Here is a 26,635-nt window from a genome sequence, read left to right as displayed (position 1 = left end):
CCGTGAGTGACCGCAGGAGAACTCGGAACCGGAGAGACTGAGACACGTGACCTGGGCGGGAGCGCGCGTGTGAGGGGAGGCGGGGGCGCGCAGGAGGACGCGGGCACACGCCGCCGCCGCCGCTGCCGCTAGAGATGATGATGGCGGAGGGAGAAGCCGCCGCTGCTGCCGTTACTGCTGTCAGGGAGTGAGCGTCTCTCTCCGGCAGCTGCTGTCACCGTCTCCCCGGACACACACCGCAGCCATGGGGAACGAGGCCAGCCTGGAGGCCGGGGAAGGCGGAGGGGGAGCCGGGCAGCCACCTCCCAGCCCAGGCTCCGGCGTTTCAGCACCAGCCCGCGGACAGCTCCCAGGGCCCAGCAGCGCTGCCGCATCTCCCGGCCGGCACGGCGACGTCAGGTGAGGAGGGCTCCTGCCCGGGTACAGGGACACGGGCGCCCCTGCGGGCACAGGCAGGGCAGTCATGGGGCTCCTACACACATAGGGGCCCCTCCATATACAGTCATTATAGGCATCCAGATAGAGGCACAGGGGTCCTCCTCACATACAGCCATAGCCCCCCATATACAGAAACATATGGGAACCCCAATGTACAGGCAGGGTCCCTGCCTCCGTTATATAGATACATATGAGCTGTCACTGGTCCCTCCCTATAGAGACATAGGCACCATATGAGCTGTCACTGGTCCCTCCCTATAGAGACATAGGCACCATATGAGCAGTCACTGGTCCCTCCCTATAGAGACATAGGCACCATATGAGCTGTCACTGGTCCCTCCCTATAGAGACATAGGCACCATATGAGCTGTCACTGGTCCCTCCCTATAGAGACATAGGCACCATATGAGGTGTCACTGGTCCCTCCCTATAGAGATATAGGCACCATATGAGCTGTCACTGGTCCCTCCCTATAGAGATATAGGCACCATATGAGCTGTCACTGGTCCCTCCCTATAGAGACATAGGCACCATATGAGCTGTCACTGGTCCCTCCCTATAGAGACATAGGCACCATATGAGGTGTCACTGGTCCCTCCCTATAGAGACATAGGCACCATATGAGCAGTCACTGGTCCCTCCCTATAGAGACATAGGCACCATATGAGCTGTCACTGGTCCCTCCCTATAGAGACATAGGCACCATATGAGCTGTCACTGGTCCCTCCCTATAGAGACATAGGCACCATATGAGGTGTCACTGGTCCCTCCCTATAGAGATATAGGCACCATATGAGCTGTCACTGGTCCCTCCCTATAGAGATATAGGCACCATATGAGCTGTCACTGGTCCCTCCCTATAGAGACATAGGCACCATATGAGCTGTCACTGGTCCCTACCTATAGAGACATAGGCACCATATGAGCTGTCACTTGTCCCTCCCTATAGAGACATAGGCACCATATGAGCTGTCACTGGTCCCTCCCTATAGAGACATAGGCACCATATGAGCTGTCACTGGTCCCTCCCTATAGAGACATAGGCACCATATGAGCAGTCACTGGTAACTCCCTATAGAGACATAGGCACCATATGAGCTGTCACTGGTCCCTCCCTATAGAGACATAGGCACCATATGAGCTGTCACTGGTTCCTCCCTATAGAGACATAGGCACCATATGAGCAGTCACTGGTAACTCCCTATAGAGATATAGGCACCATATGAGCTGTCACTGGTCCCTCCCTATAGAGACATAGGCACCATATGAGCTGTCACTTGTCCCTCCCTATAGAGACATAGGCACCATATGAGCTGTCACTGGTCCCTCCCTATAGAGACATAGGCACCATATGAGCTGTCACTGGTCCCTCCCTATAGAGACATAGGCACCATATGAGCTGTCACTGGTCCCTCCCTATAGAGATATAGGCACCATATGATCTGTCACTGGTCCTTCCCTATAGAGACATAGGCACCATATGAGCTGTCACTGGTCCCTCCCTATAGAGACATAGGCACCATATGAGGTGTCACTGGTCCCTCCCTATAGAGATATAGGCACCATATGAGCTGTCACTGGTCCCTCCCTATAGAGATATAGGCACCATATGAGCTGTCACTGGTCCCTCCCTATAGAGACATAGGCACCATATGAGCTGTCACTTGTCCCTCCCTATAGAGACATAGGCACCATATGAGCTGTCACTGGTCCCTCCCTATAGAGACATAGGCACCATATGAGCTGTCACTTGTCCCTCCTTATAGAGACATAGGCACCATATGAGCTGTCACTGGTCCCTCCCTATAGAGACATAGGCACCATATGAGCTGTCACTGGTCCCTCCCTATAGAGACATAGGCACCATATGAGGTGTCACTGGTCCCTCCCTATAGAGATATAGGCACCATATGAGCTGTCACTGGTCCCTCCCTATAGAGATATAGGCACCATATGAGCTGTCACTGGTCCCTCCCTATAGAGACATAGGCACCATATGAGCTGTCACTTGTCCCTCCCTATAGAGACATAGGCACCATATGAGCTGTCACTGGTCCCTCCCTATAGAGACATAGGCACCATATGAGCTGTCACTGGTCCCTCCCTATAGAGACATAGGCACCATATGAGCAGTCACTGGTAACTCCCTATAGAGATATAGGCACCATATGAGCTGTCACTGGTCCCTCCCTATAGAGACATAGGCACCATATGAGCTGTCACTTGTCCCTCCCTATAGAGACATAGGCACCATATGAGCTGTCACTGGTCCCTCCCTATAGAGACATAGGCACCATATGAGCTGTCACTGGTCCCTCCCTATAGAGACATAGGCACCATATGAGCTGTCACTGGTCCCTCCCTATAGAGATATAGGCACCATATGATCTGTCACTGGTCCTTCCCTATAGAGACATAGGCACCATTTGAGCTGTCACTGGTCCCTCCCTATAGAGACATAGGCACCATATGAGGTGTCACTGGTCCCTCCCTATAGAGATATAGGCACCATATGAGCTGTCACTGGTCCCTCCCTATAGAGATATAGGCACCATATGAGCTGTCACTGGTCCCTCCCTATAGAGACATAGGCACCATATGAGCTGTCACTTGTCCCTCCCTATAGAGACATAGGCACCATATGAGCTGTCACTGGTCCCTCCCTATAGAGACATAGGCACCATATGAGCTGTCACTGGTCCCTCCCTATAGAGACATAGGCACCATATGAGGTGTCACTGGTCCCTCCCTATAGAGATATAGGCACCATATGAGCTGTCACTGGTCCCTCCCTATAGAGATATAGGCACCATATGAGCTGTCACTGGTCCCTCCCTATAGAGACATAGGCACCATATGAGCTGTCACTTGTCCCTCCCTATAGAGATATAGGCACCATATGAGCTGTCACTGGTCCCTCCCTATAGAGACATAGGCACCATATGAGCTGTCACTGGTCCCTCCCTATAGAGACATAGGCACCATATGAGCTGTCACTTGTCCCTCCCTATAGAGACATAGGCACCATATGAGCTGTCACTTGTCCCTCCCTATAGAGACATAGGCACCATATGAGCTGTCACTGGTCCCTCCCTATAGAGACATAGGCACCATATGAGCTGTCACTGGTCCCTCCCTATAGAGACATAGGCACCATATGAGGTGTCACTGGTCCCTCCCTATAGAGATATAGGCACCATATGAGCTGTCACTGGTCCCTCCCTATAGAGATATAGGCACCATATGAGCTGTCACTGGTCCCTCCCTATAGAGACATAGGCACCATATGAGCTGTCACTTGTCCCTCCCTATAGAGACATAGGCACCATATGAGCTGTCACTGGTCCCTCCCTATAGAGACATAGGCACCATATGAGCTGTCACTGGTCCCTCCCTATAGAGACATAGGCACCATATGAGCAGTCACTGGTAACTCCCTATAGAGATATAGGCACCATATGAGCTGTCACTGGTCCCTCCCTATAGAGACATAGGCACCATATGAGCTGTCACTTGTCCCTCCCTATAGAGACATAGGCACCATATGAGCTGTCACTGGTCCCTCCCTATAGAGACATAGGCTCCATATGAGCTGTCACTGGTCCCTCCCTATAGAGACATAGGCACCATATGAGCTGTCACTGGTCCCTCCCTATAGAGATATAGGCACCATATGATCTGTCACTGGTCCTTCCCTATAGAGACATAGGCACCATATGAGCTGTCACTGGTCCCTCCCTATAGAGACATAGGCACCATATGAGGTGTCACTGGTCCCTCCCTATAGAGATATAGGCACCATATGAGCTGTCACTGGTCCCTCCCTATAGAGATATAGGCACCATATGAGCTGTCACTGGTCCCTCCCTATAGAGACATAGGCACCATATGAGCTGTCACTTGTCCCTCCCTATAGAGACATAGGCACCATATGAGCTGTCACTGGTCCCTCCCTATAGAGACATAGGCACCATATGAGCTGTCACTGGTCCCTCCCTATAGAGACATAGGCACCATATGAGGTGTCACTGGTCCCTCCCTATAGAGATATAGGCACCATATGAGCTGTCACTGGTAACTCCCTATAGAGATATAGGCACCATATGAGCTGTCACTGGTCCCTCCCTATAGAGACATAGGCACCATATGAGCTGTCACTTGTCCCTCCCTATAGAGACATAGGCACCATATGAGCTGTCACTGGTCCCTCCCTATAGAGACATAGGCACCATATGAGCTGTCACTGGTCCCTCCCTATAGAGACATAGGCACCATATGAGCTGTCACTGGTCCCTCCCTATAGAGATATAGGCACCATATGATCTGTCACTGGTCCTTCCCTATAGAGACATAGGCACCATATGAGCTGTCACTGGTCCCTCCCTATAGAGACATAGGCACCATATGAGCTGTCACTGGTCCCTCCCTATAGAGACATAGGCACCATATGAGCTGTCACTTGTCCCTCCCTATAGAGACATAGGCACCATATGAGCTGTCACTGGTCCCTCCCTATAGAGACATAGGCACCATATGAGCTGTCACTGGTCCCTCCCTATAGAGACATAGGCACCATATGAGGTGTCACTGGTCCCTCCCTATAGAGATATAGGCACCATATGAGCTGTCACTGGTCCCTCCCTATAGAGATATAGGCACCATATGAGCTGTCACTGGTCCCTCCCTATAGAGACATAGGCACCATATGAGCTGTCACTGGTCCCTCCCTATAGAGACATAGGCACCATATGAGCTGTCACTTGTCCCTCCCTATAGAGACATAGGCACCATATGAGCTGTCACTGGTCCCTCCCTATAGAGACATAGGCACCATATGAGCTGTCACTGGTCCCTCCCTATAGAGACATAGGCACCATATGAGCTGTCACTGGTCCCTCCCTATAGAGATATAGGCACCATATGATCTGTCACTGGTCCTTCCCTATAGAGACATAGGCACCATATGAGCTGTCACTGGTCCCTCCCTATAGAGATATAGGCACCATATGAGCTGTCACTGGTCCCTCCCTATAGAGATATAGGCACCATATGAGCTGTCACTGGTCCCTCCCTATAGAGATATAGGCACCATATGAGCTGTCACTGGTCCCTCCCTATAGAGATATAGGCACCATATGAGCTGTCACTGGTCCCTCCCTATAGAGATATAGGCATCATATGAGCTGTCACTTGTCCCTCTCTATAGAGACATAGGCACCATATGATCCGTCACGCATCCCTCTCTATAGAGATATAGGCACCATATGAGCTATCACTGGTCCCTCCCTATAAAGATATAGGCACCATATGATCTGTCACTGGTCCTTCCCTATAGAGACATAGGCACCATATGAGCAGTCACTAGTCCCTCCCTATAGAGATATAGGCACCATATGAGCTATCACTGGTCCCTCCCTATAGAGATATAGGCACCATATGATCTGTAACTGGTCCTTCCCTATAGAGACATAGGCACCATATGAGCAGTCACTGGTCCCTCCCTATAGAGACATAGGCACCATATGAGCTGTGAATGGACCCTCCCTATAGAGACATAGGCACCATATGAGCTGTCACTGGTCCCTCCCTATAGAGATATAGGCACCATATGAGCTGTCACTGGTCCCTCCCTATAGAGACATAGGAACCATATGAGCTGTCACTGGTCCCTCCCTATAGAGACATAGGCACCATATGATCTGTCACTGGTCCCTCCCTATAGAGATATAGGCACCATATGAGCTGTCACTGGTCCCTCCCTATAGAGACATAGGCACCATATGAGCTGTCACTGGTCCCTCCCTATAGAGACATAGGCACCATATGATCTGTCACTGGTCCCTCCCTATAGAGATATAGGCACCATATGAGCTGTCACTGGTCCCTCCCTATAGAGATATAGGCACCATATGAGCTGTCACTGGTCCCTCCCTATAGAGACATAGGCACCATATGAGCTGTCACTGGTCCCTCCCTATAGAGACATAGGCACCATATGATCTGTCACTGGTCCTTCCCTATAGAGATATAGGCACCATATGAGCTGTCACTGGTCCCTCCCTATAGAGATATAGGCACCATATGAGCTGTCACTGGTCCCTCCCTATAGAGATATAGGGACCATATGAGCTGTCACTGGTCCCTCCCTATAGAGACATAGGCACCATATGATCTGTCACTGGTCCTTCCCTATAGAGACATAGGCACCATATGAGCTGTCACTGGTCCCTCCCTATAGAGACATAGGCACCATATGAGCTGTCACTGGTCCCTCCCTATAGAGATATAGGCACCATATGAGCTGTCACTGGTCCCTCCCTATAGAGATATAGGCACCATATGAGCTGTCACTGGTCCCTCCCTATAGAGATATAGGCACCATATGAGCTGTCACTGGTCCCTCCCTATAGAGATATAGGCATCATATGAGCTGTCACTTGTCCCTCTCTATAGAGACATAGGCACCATATGATCCGTCACGCATCCCTCTCTATAGAGATATAGGCACCATATGAGCTATCACTGGTCCCTCCCTATAAAGATATAGGCACCATATGATCTGTCACTGGTCCTTCCCTATAGAGACATAGGCACCATATGAGCAGTCACTAGTCCCTCCCTATAGAGATATAGGCACCATATGAGCTATCACTGGTCCCTCCCTATAGAGATATAGGCACCATATGATCTGTAACTGGTCCTTCCCTATAGAGACATAGGCACCATATGAGCAGTCACTGGTCCCTCCCTATAGAGACATAGGCACCATATGAGCTGTGAATGGACCCTCCCTATAGAGACATAGGCACCATATGAGCTGTCACTGGTCCCTCCCTATAGAGATATAGGCACCATATGAGCTGTCACTGGTCCCTCCCTATAGAGACATAGGAACCATATGAGCTGTCAATGGACCCTCCCTATAGAGATATAGGCACCATATGAGCTGTCACTGGTCCCTCCCTATAGAAATATAGGCACCATATGAGCTGTCACTGGTCCCTCCCTATAGAGATATAGGCACCATATGAGCTGTCACTGGTCCCTCCCTATAGAGACATAGGCACCATATGATCCATCACTGATCCCTCCCTATAGAGATATAGGCACCAAATGAGCTGCCACTGGTAACTCCCTATAGAGACATAGGCACCAAATGAGCTGCCACTGGTAACTCCCTATAGAGACATAGGCACCATATGAGCTGTCACTTGTCCCTCTCTATAGAGACATAGGCACCATATAATCCGTCACTCATCCCTCTCTATAGAGATATAGGCACCATATGAGCTATCACTGGTCCCTCCCTATAGAGATATAGGCACCTTGTGATCTGTCACTGGTCCTTCCCTATGGAGACATAGGCACCATATGAGCAGTCACTGGTCCCTCCCTATAGAGATATAGGCACCATATGATCTGTCACTGGTCCTTCCCTATAGAGACATAGGCACCATATGAGCAGTCACTGGTCCCTCCCTATAGAGACATAGGCACCATATGAGCTGTCACTGGTCCCTCCCTATAGAGATATAGGCACCATGTGAGCTGTCACTGGTCCCTCCCTATAGAGACATAGGCACCATATGAGCTGTCACTGGACCCTCCCTATAGAGACATAGACACCATATGAGCTGTTACTGGTCCCTCCCTATAGAGACATAGGCACCATATGAGCTGTCACTGGTCCCTCCCTATAGAGATATAGGCACCATATGAGCAGTCACTGGTCCCTCCCTATAGAGATATAGGCACCATATGATCTGTCACTGGTCCTTCCCTATAGAGACATAGGCACCATATGAGCAGTCACTGGTCCCTCCCTATAGAGACATAGGCACCATATGAGCTGTCACTGGTCCCTCCCTATAGATACATATTCACCATATGAGCTGTCACTGGTCCCTCCCTATAGAGATATCGGCATCATTTGAGCTGTCACTGGTCCCTCCCTATAGAGATATAGGCACCATATGAGCTGTCACTTGTCCCTCTCTATAGAGACATAGGCACCATATGAGCTGTCACTGGTCCCTACCTATAGAGACATAGGCACCATATGAGCTGTCACTTGTCCCTCCCTATAGAGACATAGGCACCATATGAGCTGTCACTGGTCCCTCCCTATAGAGATATAGGCACCATATGAGCTGTCACTGGTCCCTCCCTATAGAGACATAGGCACCATATGAGCTGTAACTGGTCCCTCCCTATCGAGACATAGGCACCATATGAGCTGTCACTGGTCCCTCCCTATAGAGACATAGGCACCATATGAGGTGTCACTGGTCCCTCCCTATAGAGATATAGGCACCATATGAGCTGTCACTGGTCCCTCCCTATAGAGACATAGGCACCATATGAGCTGTCACTGGTAACTCCCTATAGAGATATAGGCACCATGTGAGCTGTCACTGGTCCCTCCCTATAGAGACATAGGCACCATATGAGCTGTCACTGGTCCCTCCCTATAGAGACATAGGCACCATATGAGCTGTCACTGGTCCCTCCCTATAGAGACATAGGCACCATATGAGCTGTCACTGGTCCCTCCCTATAGAGATATAGTCACCATATGAGCTGTCACTGGTCCTTCCCTATAGAGACATAGGCACCATATGAGCTTTCACTGGTCCCTCCCTATAGAGATATAGGCACCATATGAGCTGTCACTGGTCCCTCCCTATAGAGACATAGTCACCATATGAGCTGTCACTGGTCCTTCCCTATAGAGACATAGGCACCATATGAGCTTTCACTGGTCCCTCCCTATAGAGATATAGGCACCATATGAGCTGTCACTGGTCCCTCCCTATAGAGACATAGGCACCATATGAGCTGTCACTGGTCCTTCCCTATAGAGATATAGGCATCATTTGAGCTGTCACTGGTCCCTCCCTATAGAGATATAGGCACCATATGAGCTGTCACTGGTCCCTCTCTATAGAGACATAGGCACCATATGAGCTGTCACTGGTCCCTATCTATAGAGACATAGGCACCATATGAGCTGTCACTTGTCCCTCCCTATAGAGACATAGGCACCATATGAGCTGTCACTGGTCCCTCCCTATAGAGATATAGGCACCATATGAGCTGTCACTGGTCCCTCCCTATAGAGACATAGGCACCATATGAGCTGTAACTGGTCCCTCCCTATCGAGACAAAGGCACCATATGAGCTGTCACTGGTCCCTCCCTATAGAGACATAGGCACCATATGAGCTGTCACTGGTCCTTCCCTATAGAGATATAGGCACCATATGAGCTGTTACTGGTCCCTCCCTATAGAGACATAGGCACCATATTAGTTGTCACTGGTCCCTCCCTATAGAGACATAGGCACCATATGAGCTGTCACTGGTCCCTCCCTATAGAGATATAGGCACCATATGAGCTGTCACTGGTCCCTCCCTATAGAGACATAGGCACCATATGAGCTGTAACTGGTCCCTCCCTATCGAGACAAAGGCACCATATGAGCTGTCACTGGTCCCTCCCTATAGAGACAAAGGCACCATATGAGCTGTCACTGGTCCTTCCCTATAGAGATATAGGCACCATATGAGCTGTTACTGGTCCCTCCCTATAGAGACATAGGCACCATATGAGCTGTCACTGGTCCTTCCCTATAGAGATATAGGCACCATATGAGCTGTCACTGGTCCTTCCCTATAGAGCCATAGGCACCATATTAGTTGTCACTGGTCCCTCCCTATAGAGACATAGGCACCATATGAGCAGTCACTGGTCCTTCCCTATAGAGATATAGGCACCATATGAGCTGTCACTGGTCCTTCCCTATAGAGCCATAGGCACCATATTAGTTGTCACTGGTCCCTCCCTATAGAGATATAGGCACCATATTAGCTGTCACTGGTACCTCTATATACAGTATGTACCTCTATAAAGAGACTGATTGACCAGAGCCGCAGCCACTGGGCAGTACCATCTCTCTGCTATGTGGCACATGGCTCTGCACTCCCCCTCCCACCACCATACAGTGGACTCATCTACCTGTATCTGGTATATCTCATAATGATTGTGGCTCCTATTTATAGCTGTATATAAATATTGTGCCTCCGTCTGCACAATGCAGGGAGGTCCAGTCCTCGGTGTATTCCTCTATGACCTCCATCTGACTGCTCTCACCCCAGTATATTACATTGTGCAGCTAATCGGTAATTTGTACAGTGCCGTCTATGTGCAATGCTGCATAATATGATGATAATAGTCGTATCGTTTCTGTAGATAATGTCGGGTCATTCTCACGTTCCTTTACATCTGCCATATGTTTGTTATATGTCTATTGTCAGTCTTCTAGTACAGTACATACAACTCTCCATGTTATTGCATCATCTGAATTGATTGCCTGTGTCTTACATTGTAATTGCCATTAGCACTTCATAATTATGCTGAATCCATTATGATTGTGATCCCATCGCCTCTGCGCATCTCTCTGTTCTGCCTTCACTCTGGTTCTTATTCTCAGTTTGTTATTGTCAGTATACAATGTGTAACATTCCCTCCCCAATTCCATATAGTGTATGCTAAATGCCCCAGTGAGATACTGTAAAGCCTCTTATATAAAGGCACTTAGTCCAGTCATTGAATGTAAAAGGCAGTGCATTGTTTGTGCCCCAGAAATGCAATGTTCCATTACACGCACTGCCGAAAATGAACCCTGCCAATTCTCAATGGAATAGCAGAGCGCGCTTCCACGTTATATCAGAGAGGTCTATAATGTCAGTATCCTCACACTATGCTGGGAATAACTGTGGCAGAGGAAGGGTTGCAGGAATGGATCGCGGTGATTCTGGCTATTTTACTGTTCTTGATATTTCATTTTAGTGGTTTTAAATGGAGCTGATCTTTGAAGCTTAGAATTAGCCCTGGGCCACTATAGAAAGAGATTCCGCTCCCTGTATTGTGTGTATTCCTGGCTGGACCATTCCTGACATGCTAGCGGGTGACAGAGACGGGAGGAGACGGAATGTATAGGATGGGGAATGGGGAGGAGAAGGGTGGATTGGATAAGAGGAGAATGCAGATGTGGCTAGAGGAGGAATAGTGAGGATGAACGGAGAGGACGGACAGGAGTAGATTGGGGGGGGGGAGAGTAGATGGTCAGAGACTTCTGTTCTATGAATGAGCAATTTACTCCATATCTGTGATCATTATTATCCCACTGATACATTGTAGCTGTGCTCACATCCAGTTCACATTAGGACACAGTATAATGACCTGTGCAGGCAGAGGATACGTGTATGCAGAGCGTTTAATCACTCACTATGACATGTGACAGTTCAGAGAGCAGAACCCGTGCATGTAATGGGGAGTGGAGTGTCAGCTGTGTGTGCTTGTCAGATGATCTGCACCACCTCCAGCATTAATAGGATCAGCTCACGCTGCAGCCGAACCATCCGCCCGGGATGTCTAAAATACCTTTTCCTAAGTCCTGCTGAGATTCCCTCTCTGTAAATCTGTATATTGCAGCTGAAACTGATTGTGTGATTTGGTTATTATCCCACCATGTGCGCCTACAGATCTAGGTGCTGCTGTGAAGCCCAGAACAGTCTCAGGTCTAATTCATCATACATGTTCAGCAGTTGCCTCCTCATCCTCCTCCTCCTCCTCCTCCTCCAGGAGGAATATTGTCATGTATACGCTGCCATTGTGAACAACACAAATCAGGACATCAAAGGCTGGTGACGGGAATATCTAAGGGGCTCATTTATATCTGATTGGTAGAGCAGCGTGGAAACTATTTTATGGACACCCCATCTGTAGAAGATGAAAGGACAAATGCTTATTGTGGTGTGAAATGGGCAGAAGAAGAGAAGACAAGGCCTTCGGTTTATGATGTTTTCTGGCATTAGAGATAAAGCCACTGGCTTTGGCGTTTTCTTGCATTAGGCAGCGCACGTTATTATACAGTTGTTATAGATGTTTGGAAAGAGAGCGGAGACAGAAGCAGCAGGTCAGGCTGCACAATAGTCAGGTGAAACGCGGCTGCCTCGCAGAAATCGTTTCTTACATCACTTGTCACTTCTCTGTTAGTGCGAAGGCAGCGGGAATGAAGACTGGGATTAACGCCTTCCCGTCTGGAAATGGGGACAGAGACCATACATAATCAGACCTGTGGTATCTGTCTCCCTATGACATTGGTACAGGTCCTGCCCAAACATATTCACTATGATACAGTCCAAGCTGATGGGCCACAAAAATGAGTATGCCAACAGTTATACAGCTTTGATTTTATTCACTTTGCATTGTAAGTTTTGAGGAACATAGCTGGTGTTAGGGCAAAGCAGCAGATGTACAGTAGTGGCTTAAGGGCTCCAAGGTCTTAAGAGGCCCATGGCCGGCGGTTCGATTCCCGGTAGTGACAGCCCGACAAATGCAGAGATCCCGGCAGCGGAAGCCCAACAGCGCTGGAAATCCCGATCGTGGATAGGTAAGTACTAACTAATCTAATCCAACCCCACAACCCTAACCCTTCTTAGGGGTGCCTAACCCTAACCTCCCCCCCAAGTGGCTAACTCTAATCCCCCCTCTAAGTGCCTAACCCTAACCCCCCCCTTCCCCGCTGCCTAAACCTAAGTCCCCCAAGGGGGTGCCTAAAGTCCTTCGCTCGTCACCTCTGGCGCATGCGCACGACGGAGCTCCCGCCATCGTGCGCATGCGCAGTGCACAACATCGACCCACTTCTGAATCAGGCCCAATGTCTTGAAATATACACACAGGACACCCCTAAATCAGCGCAGCAGAGCCACCCCAGGGCATCGCTATAATGAGAAAAGTGAAGTGTAAAGTAAGATAGATAAGAGCAGCTTTGGCTGCATAGAAAAGTGAAAATACAAATATAATAAAAACAAACAGTAAAGTGTTAAAATTGTGCAGAAAAGAAAGAATGTTATAATGCGATGCCCTGAAGCCGTCCAACCAAAGCCATCCAGGGGACCCACACCCCAAAAATCAACCCAAAGCTGCACTACAGTATATAACTTGTAGGACTTACTTATATTGTGCCTATTATTAGTGTGCATATACTATACCAGACTCCATGCTATAGACCAATGGGGGAGGGGTGCTAGTCCAGGCTGAAGGCGTCTCCTTTCCTTCAGGTTGCAATAAAGCACATTAAATGGAGTGTATTTTCACTTTTCTATGCAGCCAAAGCTGCTCTTATCTTTCTTACTTCACATTTCACCTTTCTCATTATAGCGATGCCCTGGGGTGGCTCAGCTGCGCTGATTTAGGGGTGCCCTGTGCTCTGGATTTGAACCCTAGTATGTTAGGGACCTACCCTACAGAGGTTACCTGGATATGGTGGGTAGGCCCATAACCTTGGCCATGATTATGCTAAAAACCTCTATTGATTGCAATATTTTATTGCATAATGTATTTATATATAATCAGTAATTTGGAGTTTTGCACCTGAGATCTGTCTGTTTCTGTGCCTACAATTCACAGCTTACAAGATGTCACAGAAGTACAATCACTCAGGGCTTGCAGGCTCTGATTCAGGCTCTGATTTTATCCCATTCAAACACACAGTACCAGAGGGGATAAGAGCCTGTCCAGGGTTCCTTAACCAATCAAGCTAAGTGCATGCACTGTACATTCAAACACTTAACATTGTCCTTAATACACAGTGGGGAGTGGTACTCCTCTGTGCCTGAGATCTCTAGGACTAGGACACAAACAGACAACTGTCTCTCAAAAGGTAAAGATAACCAGGGGTGGGTCTAGCCGTTTGTTTTGGGGGGGGGGGCGGTGGTTTATATATACAGTGGGGCAAAAAAGTATTTGGCCAGCCACCGATTGTGCAAGTTGTTGCACTTTAAAAGATGAGAGAGGTCTGTAATTCCCATCATAGGTACACTGCAACTGTGAGAGACAGAATCAGAACAAAAAATTCTGGAAATCACATTGTATGATTTTTAATCAATTTATTTGTATATTCTTGCGGAAAATAAATATTTGGACACCTACCGACCAGCAAGAATTCTGGCTTTCACAGACCTGTTACTTCTACTTTAGGAAGCTCATCTATCCTCCACTGTATTAATGGCACCTGTTTGAACTTGTTATGTATAAAAGACACCTGTCCACACCTCCAAACAGTCAGACTGCAACCTCTCCACCATGGCCACGACCAGAGAGCTGTCTAAGGACACCAGGGACAACATTGTAGCCCTGCACAAGGCTGGGATGAGCGACTCGACAATAGGCAAGCAGCTTGGTGAGAAGAGATCAACTGTTGGCGCAATCACTGTTTGTCACTCAGTCACCTCGATCGAGAGGAAGCATTTTACCCCTTTTCCGCCCCATTGGAGTTGAATGTCTAAAAATCCCTTCTAATTGGGTGCTTAGGTCATGGAAGAAATACGCTCCCTAAATTTCATGTTTCTAGGCCCAGGGGTTTGTGCTGGGCGTTGTTCAATCAGTCAGGACATTGCACAAGGGGATGAAACATTTTACCACTTTTAACCCCCTTCGAAATTCGAAAAATCCCTGCATAGTGGGTACCTACGGCATGGAAGTAATGTACTCCCGGAATGTCATGTTTCTAGGCCCATGGGTTTGTGCTGGGCGTTGATGAGTCAGTGAGTCAGGACATTTGTTTTTATATATTAAGATATACTGTATAAACTATAGTACCCTTTCCACTAGACAGGGTACATGCATACAGCGCCCCCGCCCTTTCCAGTCATCGCGAGGCTCACTTTCTGGTTTACACTGGTCCCTGTCACCGAGTGAGGTCTGTCCCTAGGGAGCTGCACTCATTGGGGGATATTTACTAAAGTGAGAGTTTTTAGAAGTGGAGATGTTGCCCATAGCAACCAATCAGATTCTAGCTATTATCTTCTAGAAGGTGCTAGATAAATGTTATGTAGAATCTGATTCTAAAAACTCTCACTTTAGTAAATATACCCCATTGAGTTGACCCAATCACACCTATCCTCTGCTGAGGCTCCCAGGCAGGGTACAGGTTCGCACACGGAGACTCCAGTGAGCTGAGCAGCTGCCGGAGCCCCCTATCCCATATGTAGCCGCTGCCGGAGCCCCCTATCCCATATGTAGCCGCTGCCGGAGCCCCTCCCCTGAGCTGCCCTTCTGCAGCATCAGTAACATTAGTGGCTGTTTGTTATGGGGGGCAATCGCCCTGATCCCTTCGATCGGGATGCCGGGCGCCGGTCTCCCAGCGTCGGGTAAATGACAGGCGTCTAGATATAGACGCCGGTCATTTATTTCATGCCGGGATAAAGCAGCCGGGAAGCCGGCTGTCGGTATTAAGGCAGTCGGTTTCCCGACTGCATACAAGGTGTGCGTATGGGGAGCCTATATCTAGCAAATCTCTGGCACCCAACATGGGGGTGATGCATATATACTGATGATGACGGATCTCTGGCACCTAGCATGGGGCTGATGTAGGTGCATATATACTGATGATGACAGATTTCTGGCACCTAGCATGGGGGTGATGCATATATACTGATGATGACAGATTTCTGGCACCTAGCATGGGGGTGATGCATATATACTGATGATAACAGATCTCTGGCACCCAGCATGGGGTTGATGCATATATACTGATGATAACAGATCACTGGCACCCAGCAGGGGCGTGATGCATATATACTGATGATAACAGATCTCTGGCACCCAGCATGGGGGTGATGCATATATACTGATGATAACAGATCTCTGGCACCCAGCATGGGGGTGATGCATATATACTGATGATGACAGATCTCTGGCACCTAGCATGGGACTGATTCAGGTGCAGATACAGATGATGATGGATCTCTGGCACCTAGCATGGGGCTGATGCAGGAGCAGATACTGATGATGACGGATCTCTGGCACCTAGCATGGGGCTGATGTAGGTGCATATATACTGATGATGACAGATTGCTGGCACCTAGCATGGGGGTGATGCATATATACTGATGATAACAGATCTCTGGCACCCAGCATGGGGGTGATGCATATATACTGATGATAACAGATCTCTGGCACCCAGCAGGGGGGTGATGCATATATACTGATGATAACAGATCTCTGGCACCCAGCATGGGGGTGATGCATATATACTGATGATAACAGATCTCTGGCACCCAGCATGGGGGTGATGCATATATACTGATGATGACAGATCTCTGGCACCTAGCATGGGACTGATTCAGGTGCAGATACAGATGATGATGGATCTCTGGCACCTAGCATGGGGCTGATGCAGGTGCAGATAGTGATGATGATGGATCTCTGGCACCTAGCATGGGGCTGATGCAGGAGCAGATACTGATGATGACGGATCTCTGGCACCTAGCATGGGGCTGATGCAGGAGCAGATACTGATGATGACGGATCTCTGGAACCTAGCATGGAGCTGATGCAGGTGCAGATACAGATGATGACGGATCTCTGGCACCTAACATGGGGCTGATGCAGGTGCAGATACAGATGATGACGGATCTCTGGCACCTAGCATGGGGCTGATGCAGGAGCAGATACTGATGATGACGGATCTCTGGCACCTAGCATGGAGCTGATGCAGGTGCAGATACTGATAATGACAGATCTCTGGCACCTAGCATGGGGCTGATGCAGGTGCAGATACTGATGATGACGGATCTCTGGCACCTCGTGTGGGACTGATGCAGGTGCCGATACTGATGATATCATGGGGCTGATGCAGGTGCAGATACTGATGATGACGGATCTCTGGCACCTGGTGTGGGACTGATGCAGGTGCAGATACAGATGACGATGGATCTCTGGCACCTAGCATGGGGCTGATGCAGTTGCAGATACAGATGATGACGGATCTCTGGCACCTAGAGTGGGGCTGATGCAGGTGCAGATACTGATGATGGATCTCTGGCACCTAGCATGGGGCTGATGCAGGAGCAGATACTGATGATGATGGATCTCTGGCACCTAGCATGGGGCTTATGCAGGAGCAGATACTGATGATGATGGATATCTGGCACCTAGCATGGGGCTGATGCAGATACTGATGATGACGGATCTCTGGCACCTAGCATGGGGCTGATGCAGGTGCAGATACTGATGATGCTGGATCTCTGGCACCTAGCATGGGGCTTATGCAGGAGCAGATACTGATGATGATGGATATCTGGCACCTAGCATGGGGCTGATGCAGGTGCAGATACTGATGATGATGGATATCTGGCACCTAGCATGGGGCTGATGCAGGTGCAGATACTGATGATGATGGATATCTGGCACCTAGCATGGGGCTTATGCAGGAGCAGATACTGATGATGACTGATCTCTGGCTCCTAGCGTGGAGCTGATGCAGGTGCAGATACTGATGATGACGGATCTCTGGCACCTAGCATGGGGCTGATGCAGGTGTAGATACTGATGATGATGGATGTCTGGCACCTAGCATGGGGCTTATGCAGGAGCAGATACTGATGATGACGGATGTCTGGCACATAGCATGGGGCTGATGCAGATACTGATGATGGCATGGGGCTGTTGTAGGTGCAAATACAGATGATAGCATGGGGCTGATGTAGGTGCAGATACTGATGATGGCATGGGGCTGTTGTAAGTACAGGTGATGACTGTTGCAGCGGGCGGAGTAAGATGAACGGTCAGCGCAGACGCACAAACCTCCGCATCATTTGGCATTCGCATTAAGTAGTAAATCAGACCAACGCTGCGACTACAGACACTTTGTGTGTGACTCTGAACTAGCCTCTTTATATAGTACAGCAATACAACATACAGTATAAAGATAAATGTAATATAGCAACAAGCAAAGATTCCCCCTCCCCTTTCTCCAGATAATGATTAGAGCCGGAGCCAGCGAAGAGTAAAAAGCTTTTGCTATCACTGTGCTCCTGGGTCCCTGGTTACCTGCTGTGCAGGCCGCACATATGGTGCCAGTATAGGCGGCTGAGGAGGGATCTAAATATAGGCGTTTGCTACGTTTCCATAGCTTGGTATAAAGGATTGCTGAATCTATTTAATTCATGATGTATCATTGCAATGCAATTTACTATTCTGGGAATCGCCGGCAGCCTAACACTGCTGACATCGGGTTACCACATAATGCACGGTATATGTCCGCTCACACGCATAGTGCGCTAAATGGAGGCGGCGTTAGCTGGTGGCAGAACGCTATACGACCGAGCCAGTCCACAATGCAATAAGAGGTCGTCTTGAGATGGCAGAAAGTGAGGCCGCAGTGGGCAAATCTGTCATTTCTCTGTGGTTTCCTTGGGTGATTTGGGATAAGCGGCGATAACCCCTTTCTCTGCCAAAAACGTGGGTGAAAGTGATTCTCACTGCTTCATAAATATACCCCTAATTCAGAAAGGAGCTTTGGTAAGGACCTTTCCTGCAGTGTAAATGTACAGAGCTGCAAGTCCTGTAAGACGTCTGGAACCTCAGCACACGCAGTGATTGCCGCTGACTCGTATAACAAATCCGCTGTTACGCAGCTGCGCATCTAAATGTTGGTTCACGTTGTTAAGTCCAGAGATAATGGAGCTCCCCAGGTTCCCAGGGTCTGAGAGAGCTGAGTCCAGCCTGCTGGTGTGTGTGAGCTGCTCCGCTGGGCTTAGTCTGCCCCTTGTGGTCATATCCAGGGGATGCTCATGTATAATTCATTCCTGTGCGGAACGAGATTCATATTGTCCTGTTGTTACCGTCCAGTGAAAGATGTGTTACCTGAAGGCTCACTATGGCAGCCTAGGTCACTGACATGCGACCACATCATCATCATCATCTCCTCACATATATATACCAGCTATGTAAAGTCTGTGAGAGTCAGTATAACCGTGCCAAGAAGCCACCATGCCGAGGACCTACCAGCACACCATCTCAGGTCAGCTACTGGAGCCAGTGAGTCTATCTCTGCCTGCTCCGTGGTGACCGCGGCTGCCCCTGAACGCTTCTGGAGAACACATGTCCTGGAACTGGGTCCAGTTGGAAGCATGATGAGCCTAGTATCATATGCCAGGCACACAGCGACTCCGATCTTACCAAGAGGGGTCCTTACACCTACAGAGCCAAAACCTTCTCCGGGATTAGGAGAAGATCTAATTGTGATAAATGGTGAAGAACAGCGACGGACTCTCAGGACTATACAGCGACTGATTCATATTTCATGTCTCCATTTTCCACCGTCTCTCCATCCCAGCCGTACGGTGCCCCAATCCCCAAAGCTGCGTCATGGTGGCTGCTGCTTATCTGTAGTTACAGGCACGTTCCTCACCACCAGCTGCAATTGTTATTCCATTACCTTATGTATCACATATTCCCCACTCCTCTTAGATTGTAAGCCCACTGGGGCAGGGCTGTCTTTACATTGGGACGTGTCATCTCAACCGCCTTATACAGCGCTGCATAAACATTTGCCGCTTTATTAAAAAAAAGTGGAATCCTATTAAATGTTGTTCTCGTGACGGTTCTTCTAACCGCTTGTTTCATGTGAAGATGGCTGCGCACATTGGTTGATGTATTTAATGAGAGCGTACACGGCAATAACCGGCACAGACATTTTTTTCTGTTTGGCATTATTGAAATATTTGTGAATTTCAAAAAATCTTATTTTTCTTTTGTTGTGATTTCTACACAAGAGGTGATTTCTGGACAATGTGGGATCAGTCTTCTCCCATCTCTTGTTGCATTCATGACCTGTCTGACGGTTTTCCTGTTGATCAGCTGATTATTATTTTAACAGCGCTGGTGCTTTGTGATCTTTCCGGCAGAGCAGGGCCACACGCAGGAGGCTGATGGTAATCTCTCTGAGAGTGCGTACATAATGCACCGAGCAGGGCCACACGCAGGAGGCTGATGGTAATCTCTCTGAGAGTACGTACATAATGCACCGAGCAGGGCCACACGCAGGAGGCTGATGGTAATCTCTCTGAGAGTACGTACATAATGCACCGAGCAGGGCCACACACAGGAGGCTGATGGTAATCTCTCTGAGAGTGCGTACATAATGCACCGAGCAGGGCCACACGCAGGAGGCTGATGGTAATCTCTCTGAGAGTGCGTACATAATGCACCGAGCAGGGCCACACGCAGGAGGCTGATGGTAATCTCTCTGAGAGTGCGTACATAATGCACCGAGCAGGGCCACACGCAGGAGGCTGATGGTAATCTCTCTGAGAGTGCGTACATAATGCACCGAGCAGGGCCACACGCAGGAGGCTGATGGTAATCTCTCTGAGAGTGCGTACATAATGCACCGAGCAGGGCCACACGCAGGAGGCTGATGGTAATCTCTCTGAGAGTACGTACATAATGCATCGAGCAGGGCCACACACAGGAGGCTGATGGTAATCTCTCTGAGAGTACGTACATAATGCACCGAGCAGGGCCACACGCAGGAGGCTGATGGTAATCTCTCTCAGAGTACGTACATAATGCACCGAGCAGGGCCACACGCAGGAGGCTGATGGTAATCTCTCTCAGAGTACGTACATAATGCACCGAGCAGGGCCACACGCAGGAGGCTGATGGTAATCTCTCTCAGAGTACGTACATAATGCACCGAGCAGGGCCACACGCAGGAGGCTGATGGTAATCTCTCTGAGAGTACGTACATAATGCACCGAGCAGGGCCACACGCAGGAGGCTGATGGTAATCTCTCTCAGAGTACGTACATAATGCACCGAGCAGGGCCACACGCAGGAGGCTGATGGTAATCTCTCTGAGAGTACGTACATAATGCACCGAGCAGGGCCACACGCAGGAGGCTGATGGTAATCTCTCTGAGAGTACGTACATAATGCACCGAGCAGGGCCACACGCAGGAGGCTGATGGTAATCTCTCTGAGAGTACGTACATAATGCACCGAGCAGGGCCACACACAGGAGGCTGATGGTAATCTCTCTGAGAGTACGTACATAATGCACCGAGCAGGGCCACACGCAGGAGGCTGATGGTAATCTCTCTGAGAGTACGTACATACTGCACCGAGCAGGGCCACACACAGGAGGCTGATGGTAATCTCTCTGAGAGTACGTACATAATGCACCGAGCAAGGCCACACACAGGAGGCTGATGGTAATCTCTCTGAGAGTACATACATAATGCACCGAGCAGGGCCACACGCAGGAGGCTGATGGTAATCTCTCTGAGAGTACGTACATAATGCACCGAGCAGGGCCACACACAGGAGGCTGATGGTAATCTCTCTGAGAGTACGTACATAATGCACCGAGCAGGGCCACACGCAGGAGGCTGATGGTAATCTCTCTGAGAGTACGTACATACTGCACCGAGCAAGGCCACACACAGGAGGCTGATGGTAATCTCTCTGAGAGTACGTACATAATGCACCGAGCAGGGCCACACGCAGGAGGCTGATGGTAATCTCTCTGAGAGTACGTACATAATGCACCGAGCAGGGCCACACGCAGGAGGCTGATGGTAATCTCTCTGAGAGTACGTACATAATGCACCGAGCAGGGCCACACGCAGGAGGCTGATGGTAATCTCTCTGAGAGTACGTACATAATGCACCGAGCAGGGCCACACACAGGAGGCTGATGGTAATCTCTCTGAGAGTACGTACATAATGCACCGAGCAGGGCCACACGCAGGAGGCTGATGGTAATCTCTCTGAGAGTACGTACATACTGCACCGAGCAGGGCCACACACAGGAGGCTGATGGTAATCTCTCTGAGAGTACGTACATAATGCACCGAGCAAGGCCACACACAGGAGGCTGATGGTAATCTCTCTGAGAGTACATACATAATGCACCGAGCAGGGCCACACGCAGGAGGCTGATGGTAATCTCTCTGAGAGTACGTACATAATGCACCGAGCAGGGCCACACACAGGAGGCTGATGGTAATCTCTCTGAGAGTACGTACATAATGCACCGAGCAGGGCCACACGCAGGAGGCTGATGGTAATCTCTCTGAGAGTACGTACATACTGCACCGAGCAAGGCCACACACAGGAGGCTGATGGTAATCTCTCTGAGAGTACGTACATAATGCACCGAGCAGGGCCACACACAGGAGGCTGATGGTAATCTCTCTGAGAGTACGTACATAATGCATTTAGTGCAGTTACAACACAAAGGTTAAATGACCTAAATTTGATTACAGTGGTCACGGAAAGGAAATCCTGCAATGGCTTTTCTCCATGTTCAGAGGCTGCTAGGAATAACAGCGGACACTCTGTAAAGGGTTTCTCCTTGGATCAGAGCCAGGAGGAGGAATAGAGTCATGTGACAAGGGATACAGAGGTGCAATTTACCCCTATAGCCGACATTTGCACATATATATATAGATAACTATGGGAGATATCACCTCCTACACGGGTGACTAAGTATGAGTTACTATATCTGGGTGTGATTACAGCGAGTTCCATCCATCATAACATTTACAGATGGGTCCACATACATGTAGCCTCCTGGTGCGTTTTAACAGCCATTGTAGTCGTGCCGCGCCGCGGTGTGACTCGGTCGACATTATATATATATATATATATATATATATATATATATATATATAATGACATTTTTGCCTCACTGGCATATTAGTTTTATAATGCTCTCTGTAAAGCTTGTGACAAGGCTTCGTCCAGTGAAGTATTTGTTACTGGCCCCTTGTTTCATTTCAGAGAGGCGTTACTGTGGTTACTGTGGTTACTGGGGTTACTGGGTACGTACTTTCCCAAATGGGGGTTTATTCCAGAATCTCCTGTTTCCCTGTAATAAGCTCATTACTGCATCTTTCTCCACCATGTACGATTGTGTCTCTGATCCTTGTTTTTTGCATTATAGAGTACATGGAGAGGTTACGTAATCTTATAGGGCAGAAGTCATTCTGTTCCTTGTGTTTTAGGTGGTCACTGATTATATGGGGCTGTCACATATTGATTTCTATGACAGGCCAAGACCCGCAGCAGCTTTATGTCGTTTTCATCTTAAAAATATTTCCATGATCAGACCCTACCTCACCCAGGAAACCACTGAGACCCTCATACACTCATTGGTCATCTCCAGATTGGACTACTGTAACCTCCTCCTATCTGGCCTCCCCAAATCCCTTCTCTCCCCTCTCCAGTCTGTCCTCAGTGCTGCTGCTCGGCTCATCTTCCTCTCCAAACACTCTACATCTGCCTCCCCTCTCCTACATCTGCCTCCCCTCTCCTACATCTGCCTCCCCTCTCCTACATCTGCCTCCCCTCTCCTACAAGCCCTCCACTGGCTCCCCTTCCCTTTTAGGACCCAATTCAAGGTTCTCACGCTCACTTACAAAGCCCTCACCCATTCCTCTCCCATTCACATCTCTGACCTCATCTCCTTTCACTCTCCTCTTCGTTCAACAAATACACGCCGCATTTCATGCCAGCTGATTACTTCCTCCCGCCTCCAAGATTTTGCCCGCACTGCTCCCCACCTTTGGAACTCTCTACCTCTTCCCATCAGACTCTCCACCGCTCTACAATCCTTCAAACGGGCTCACAAGACCCCCTACTTCATCATAGCCTTCCAGCTCCCATCTTAACTTGTTGCTACATCTTCCTTCCTCCCAGCCTACCCAATCTGTGTCACCCCTGTCTGTCTGCCCCTCCCCTTTAGAATGTAAGCTCCTATGAGCAGGGCCTCTACCCTCTTGTGCTTCTCCTAACTCTACTCTCATCTACTTCTTACCCCGCACTAGGTCACCTAACACTTGGTTGCTTTGCTCTGGGTGTTATGGTTGTGAATGTAGCAATGTATATTATCCATGTCCTATATTGTATTGTACTGTAAATCACTGGTCAACCTATTTGTTTATGTACAGTACTTTGTAAGGCGCTGCAGAACACTTGTGGCGCCATATAAATGATGATGATGATGATGATAATAAGTTAACATCATTTTATGCGCCATTGATTCTTAGGGGTAAATTTACTAAGAATCGTGTCTGGTCGAGTTTTGCCAATTAGAAACTCGATTTGCATCGCTGAAACTCGGGTGATTTTAGGCTTCTTAAACACTCAAATTTCCCAAGAAGCATGTTTAGCCGAGATCGTGTTTTGCGATGGTGTATGTGATCGAGATTTCTCCCCCGAGTTTGAAGTATCTGACTGCAGCCAAACACTCCCGAACAAGTGTGTTTTTAATGTAAAGAAAAGGTTAAATGTGAAAAAAGCAGCCAAGGGACCATTTCACCAGGTCACCCCGGCCAATGCATTATCACCCCGAGCCGGACAGCCCAAGCCGAGGATCTCGGGAGGTGGGGACCCCCAAAATAAAGGGGTTCCCCCTCTCCCGAGCACCTCAGGCTTAAGCTAAAGCCCAGGGCTCTTCCTCACACCTCCGGGTGGTGGGGGCAGGGGTAATAGTGTTGAAAATAGAATTAAACTGTTGTTTTTTACAGTGGAACTGCAGGTGCCAGCAGGCGGCCGGCACCCGTACCCCCGCAATAAAAAAATTGATAAAAAACAACAGCACACTACGGTGTGTGTAAGTAACATTTTATTACATACTTGCTCATACATTGTTCATACATCTTCATACATCTCATCGGTAGTGCTTCCGTCTTCGCCATGATTCCTTCCCCTGCAAATCATCCTTATGTAGCTGACAACTGTGATGTGTCCGCCAGGCAGGTTTATAACATTGATTGAGCTTACTGGACAGTAACAGACATGAATATCGGGGTCTCGGTGATTGCAGAGTGGGAATAATCACATTGATGAATTGTGTGCTACCAGCACTGCACAGTGCTCAGCTGATACACAGTCCCTGCGCCGTCTTACTGACACAATGTCACTGCTTCAGCTGATACACATTCCCTGCGCCGTCTTACTGACACAATGTCACTGCTTCAGCTGATACACATTCCCTGTGCCGTCTTACTGACACACTGTCACTGCTTCAGCTGATACACATTCCCTGTGCCGTCTTACTGACACACTGTCACTGCTTCAGCTGATACACATTCCCTGCGCCGTCTTACTGACACAATGTCACTGCTTCAGCTGATACACATTCCCTGTGCCGTCTTACTGACACACTGTCACTGCTTCAGCTGATACACATTCCCTGCGCCGTCTTACTGACACAATGTCACTGCTTCAGCTGATACACATTCCCTGCGCCGTCTTACTGACACAATGTCACTGCTTCAGCTGATACACATTCCCTGTGCTGTCTTACTGACACAATGTCACTGCTTCAGCTGATACACATTCCCTGCGCCGTCTTACTGACACAATGTCACTGCTTCAGCTGATACACATTCCCTGCGCCGTCTTACTGACACAGTGTCACTGCTTCAGCTGATACACATTCCCTGTGCTGTCTTACTGACACAATATCACTGCTTCAGCTGATACACATTCCCTGCGCCGCCTTACTGACACAATGTCACTGCTTCAGCTGATACACATTCCCTGCGCCGTCTTACTGACACAATGTCACTGCTTCAGCTGATACACATTCCCTGCGCCGTCTTACTGACACAATGTCACTGCTTCAGCTGATACACATTCCCTTCACCGTCTTATAGACACAATATCACTGCTTCAGCTGATACACATTCCCTGCACCATCTTACTGACACAATGTCACTGCTTCAGCTGATACACATTCCCTGCGCCGTCTTATAGACACAATGTCACTGCTTCAGCTGATACACATTCCCTGCGCCGTCTTACTGACACAATGTCACTGCTTCAGCTGATATACTGTACTTTCCCTACGCCGTCTTACTGACACAATGTCACTGCTTCAGCTGATACACATTCCCTGCGCCGTCTTATAGACACAATGTCACTGCTTCAGCTGATACACATTCCCTGTGCCGTCTTACTGACACAATATCACTGCTTCAGCTGATACACATTCCCTGCGCCGTCTTACTGACACAATGTCACTGCTTCAGCTGATACACATTCCCTGCGCTGTCTTATAGACACAATGTCACTGCTTCAGCTGATATACATTCCCTGCGCCGTCTTACTGACACAATATCACTGCTTCAGCTGATACACATTCCCTGCGCCGTCTTACTGACACAATGTCACTGCTTCAGCTGATACACATTCCCTGCGCCGTCTTACTGACACAATGTCACTGCTTCAGCTGATACACATTCCCTGCACCGTCTTGTAGACACAATGTCACTGCTTCAGCTGATACACATTCCCTGCGCCGTCTTACTGACACAATATCACTGCTTCA

At 48.9% G+C, this 26,635-nt stretch overlaps 1 protein-coding gene across 1 annotated transcript in view; it reads left to right on the top strand.

Annotated features, from left to right (window-relative positions):
• Positions 1-157: 157 nt before the first annotated feature.
• Positions 158-26,635, top strand: part of BSN (bassoon presynaptic cytomatrix protein) — a 457,373-nt gene continuing 430,895 nt past the window's right edge. The window contains exon 1 of the mRNA XM_088479536.1: positions 158-399. Coding sequence (XP_088335662.1) covers positions 245-399 — 155 coding nt within the window. The 5' untranslated portion in view covers positions 158-244. The remainder of the gene's footprint in view (positions 400-26,635) is intronic.

This window comes from Taudactylus pleione, unplaced genomic scaffold, assembly GCF_031769625.1.
Source record: "Taudactylus pleione unplaced genomic scaffold, aTauple2 ptg000239l, whole genome shotgun sequence".
Lineage (NCBI taxonomy): Eukaryota > Metazoa > Chordata > Amphibia > Anura > Myobatrachidae > Taudactylus > Taudactylus pleione.
This window is presented reverse-complemented; position numbering and strand designations above follow the sequence as displayed.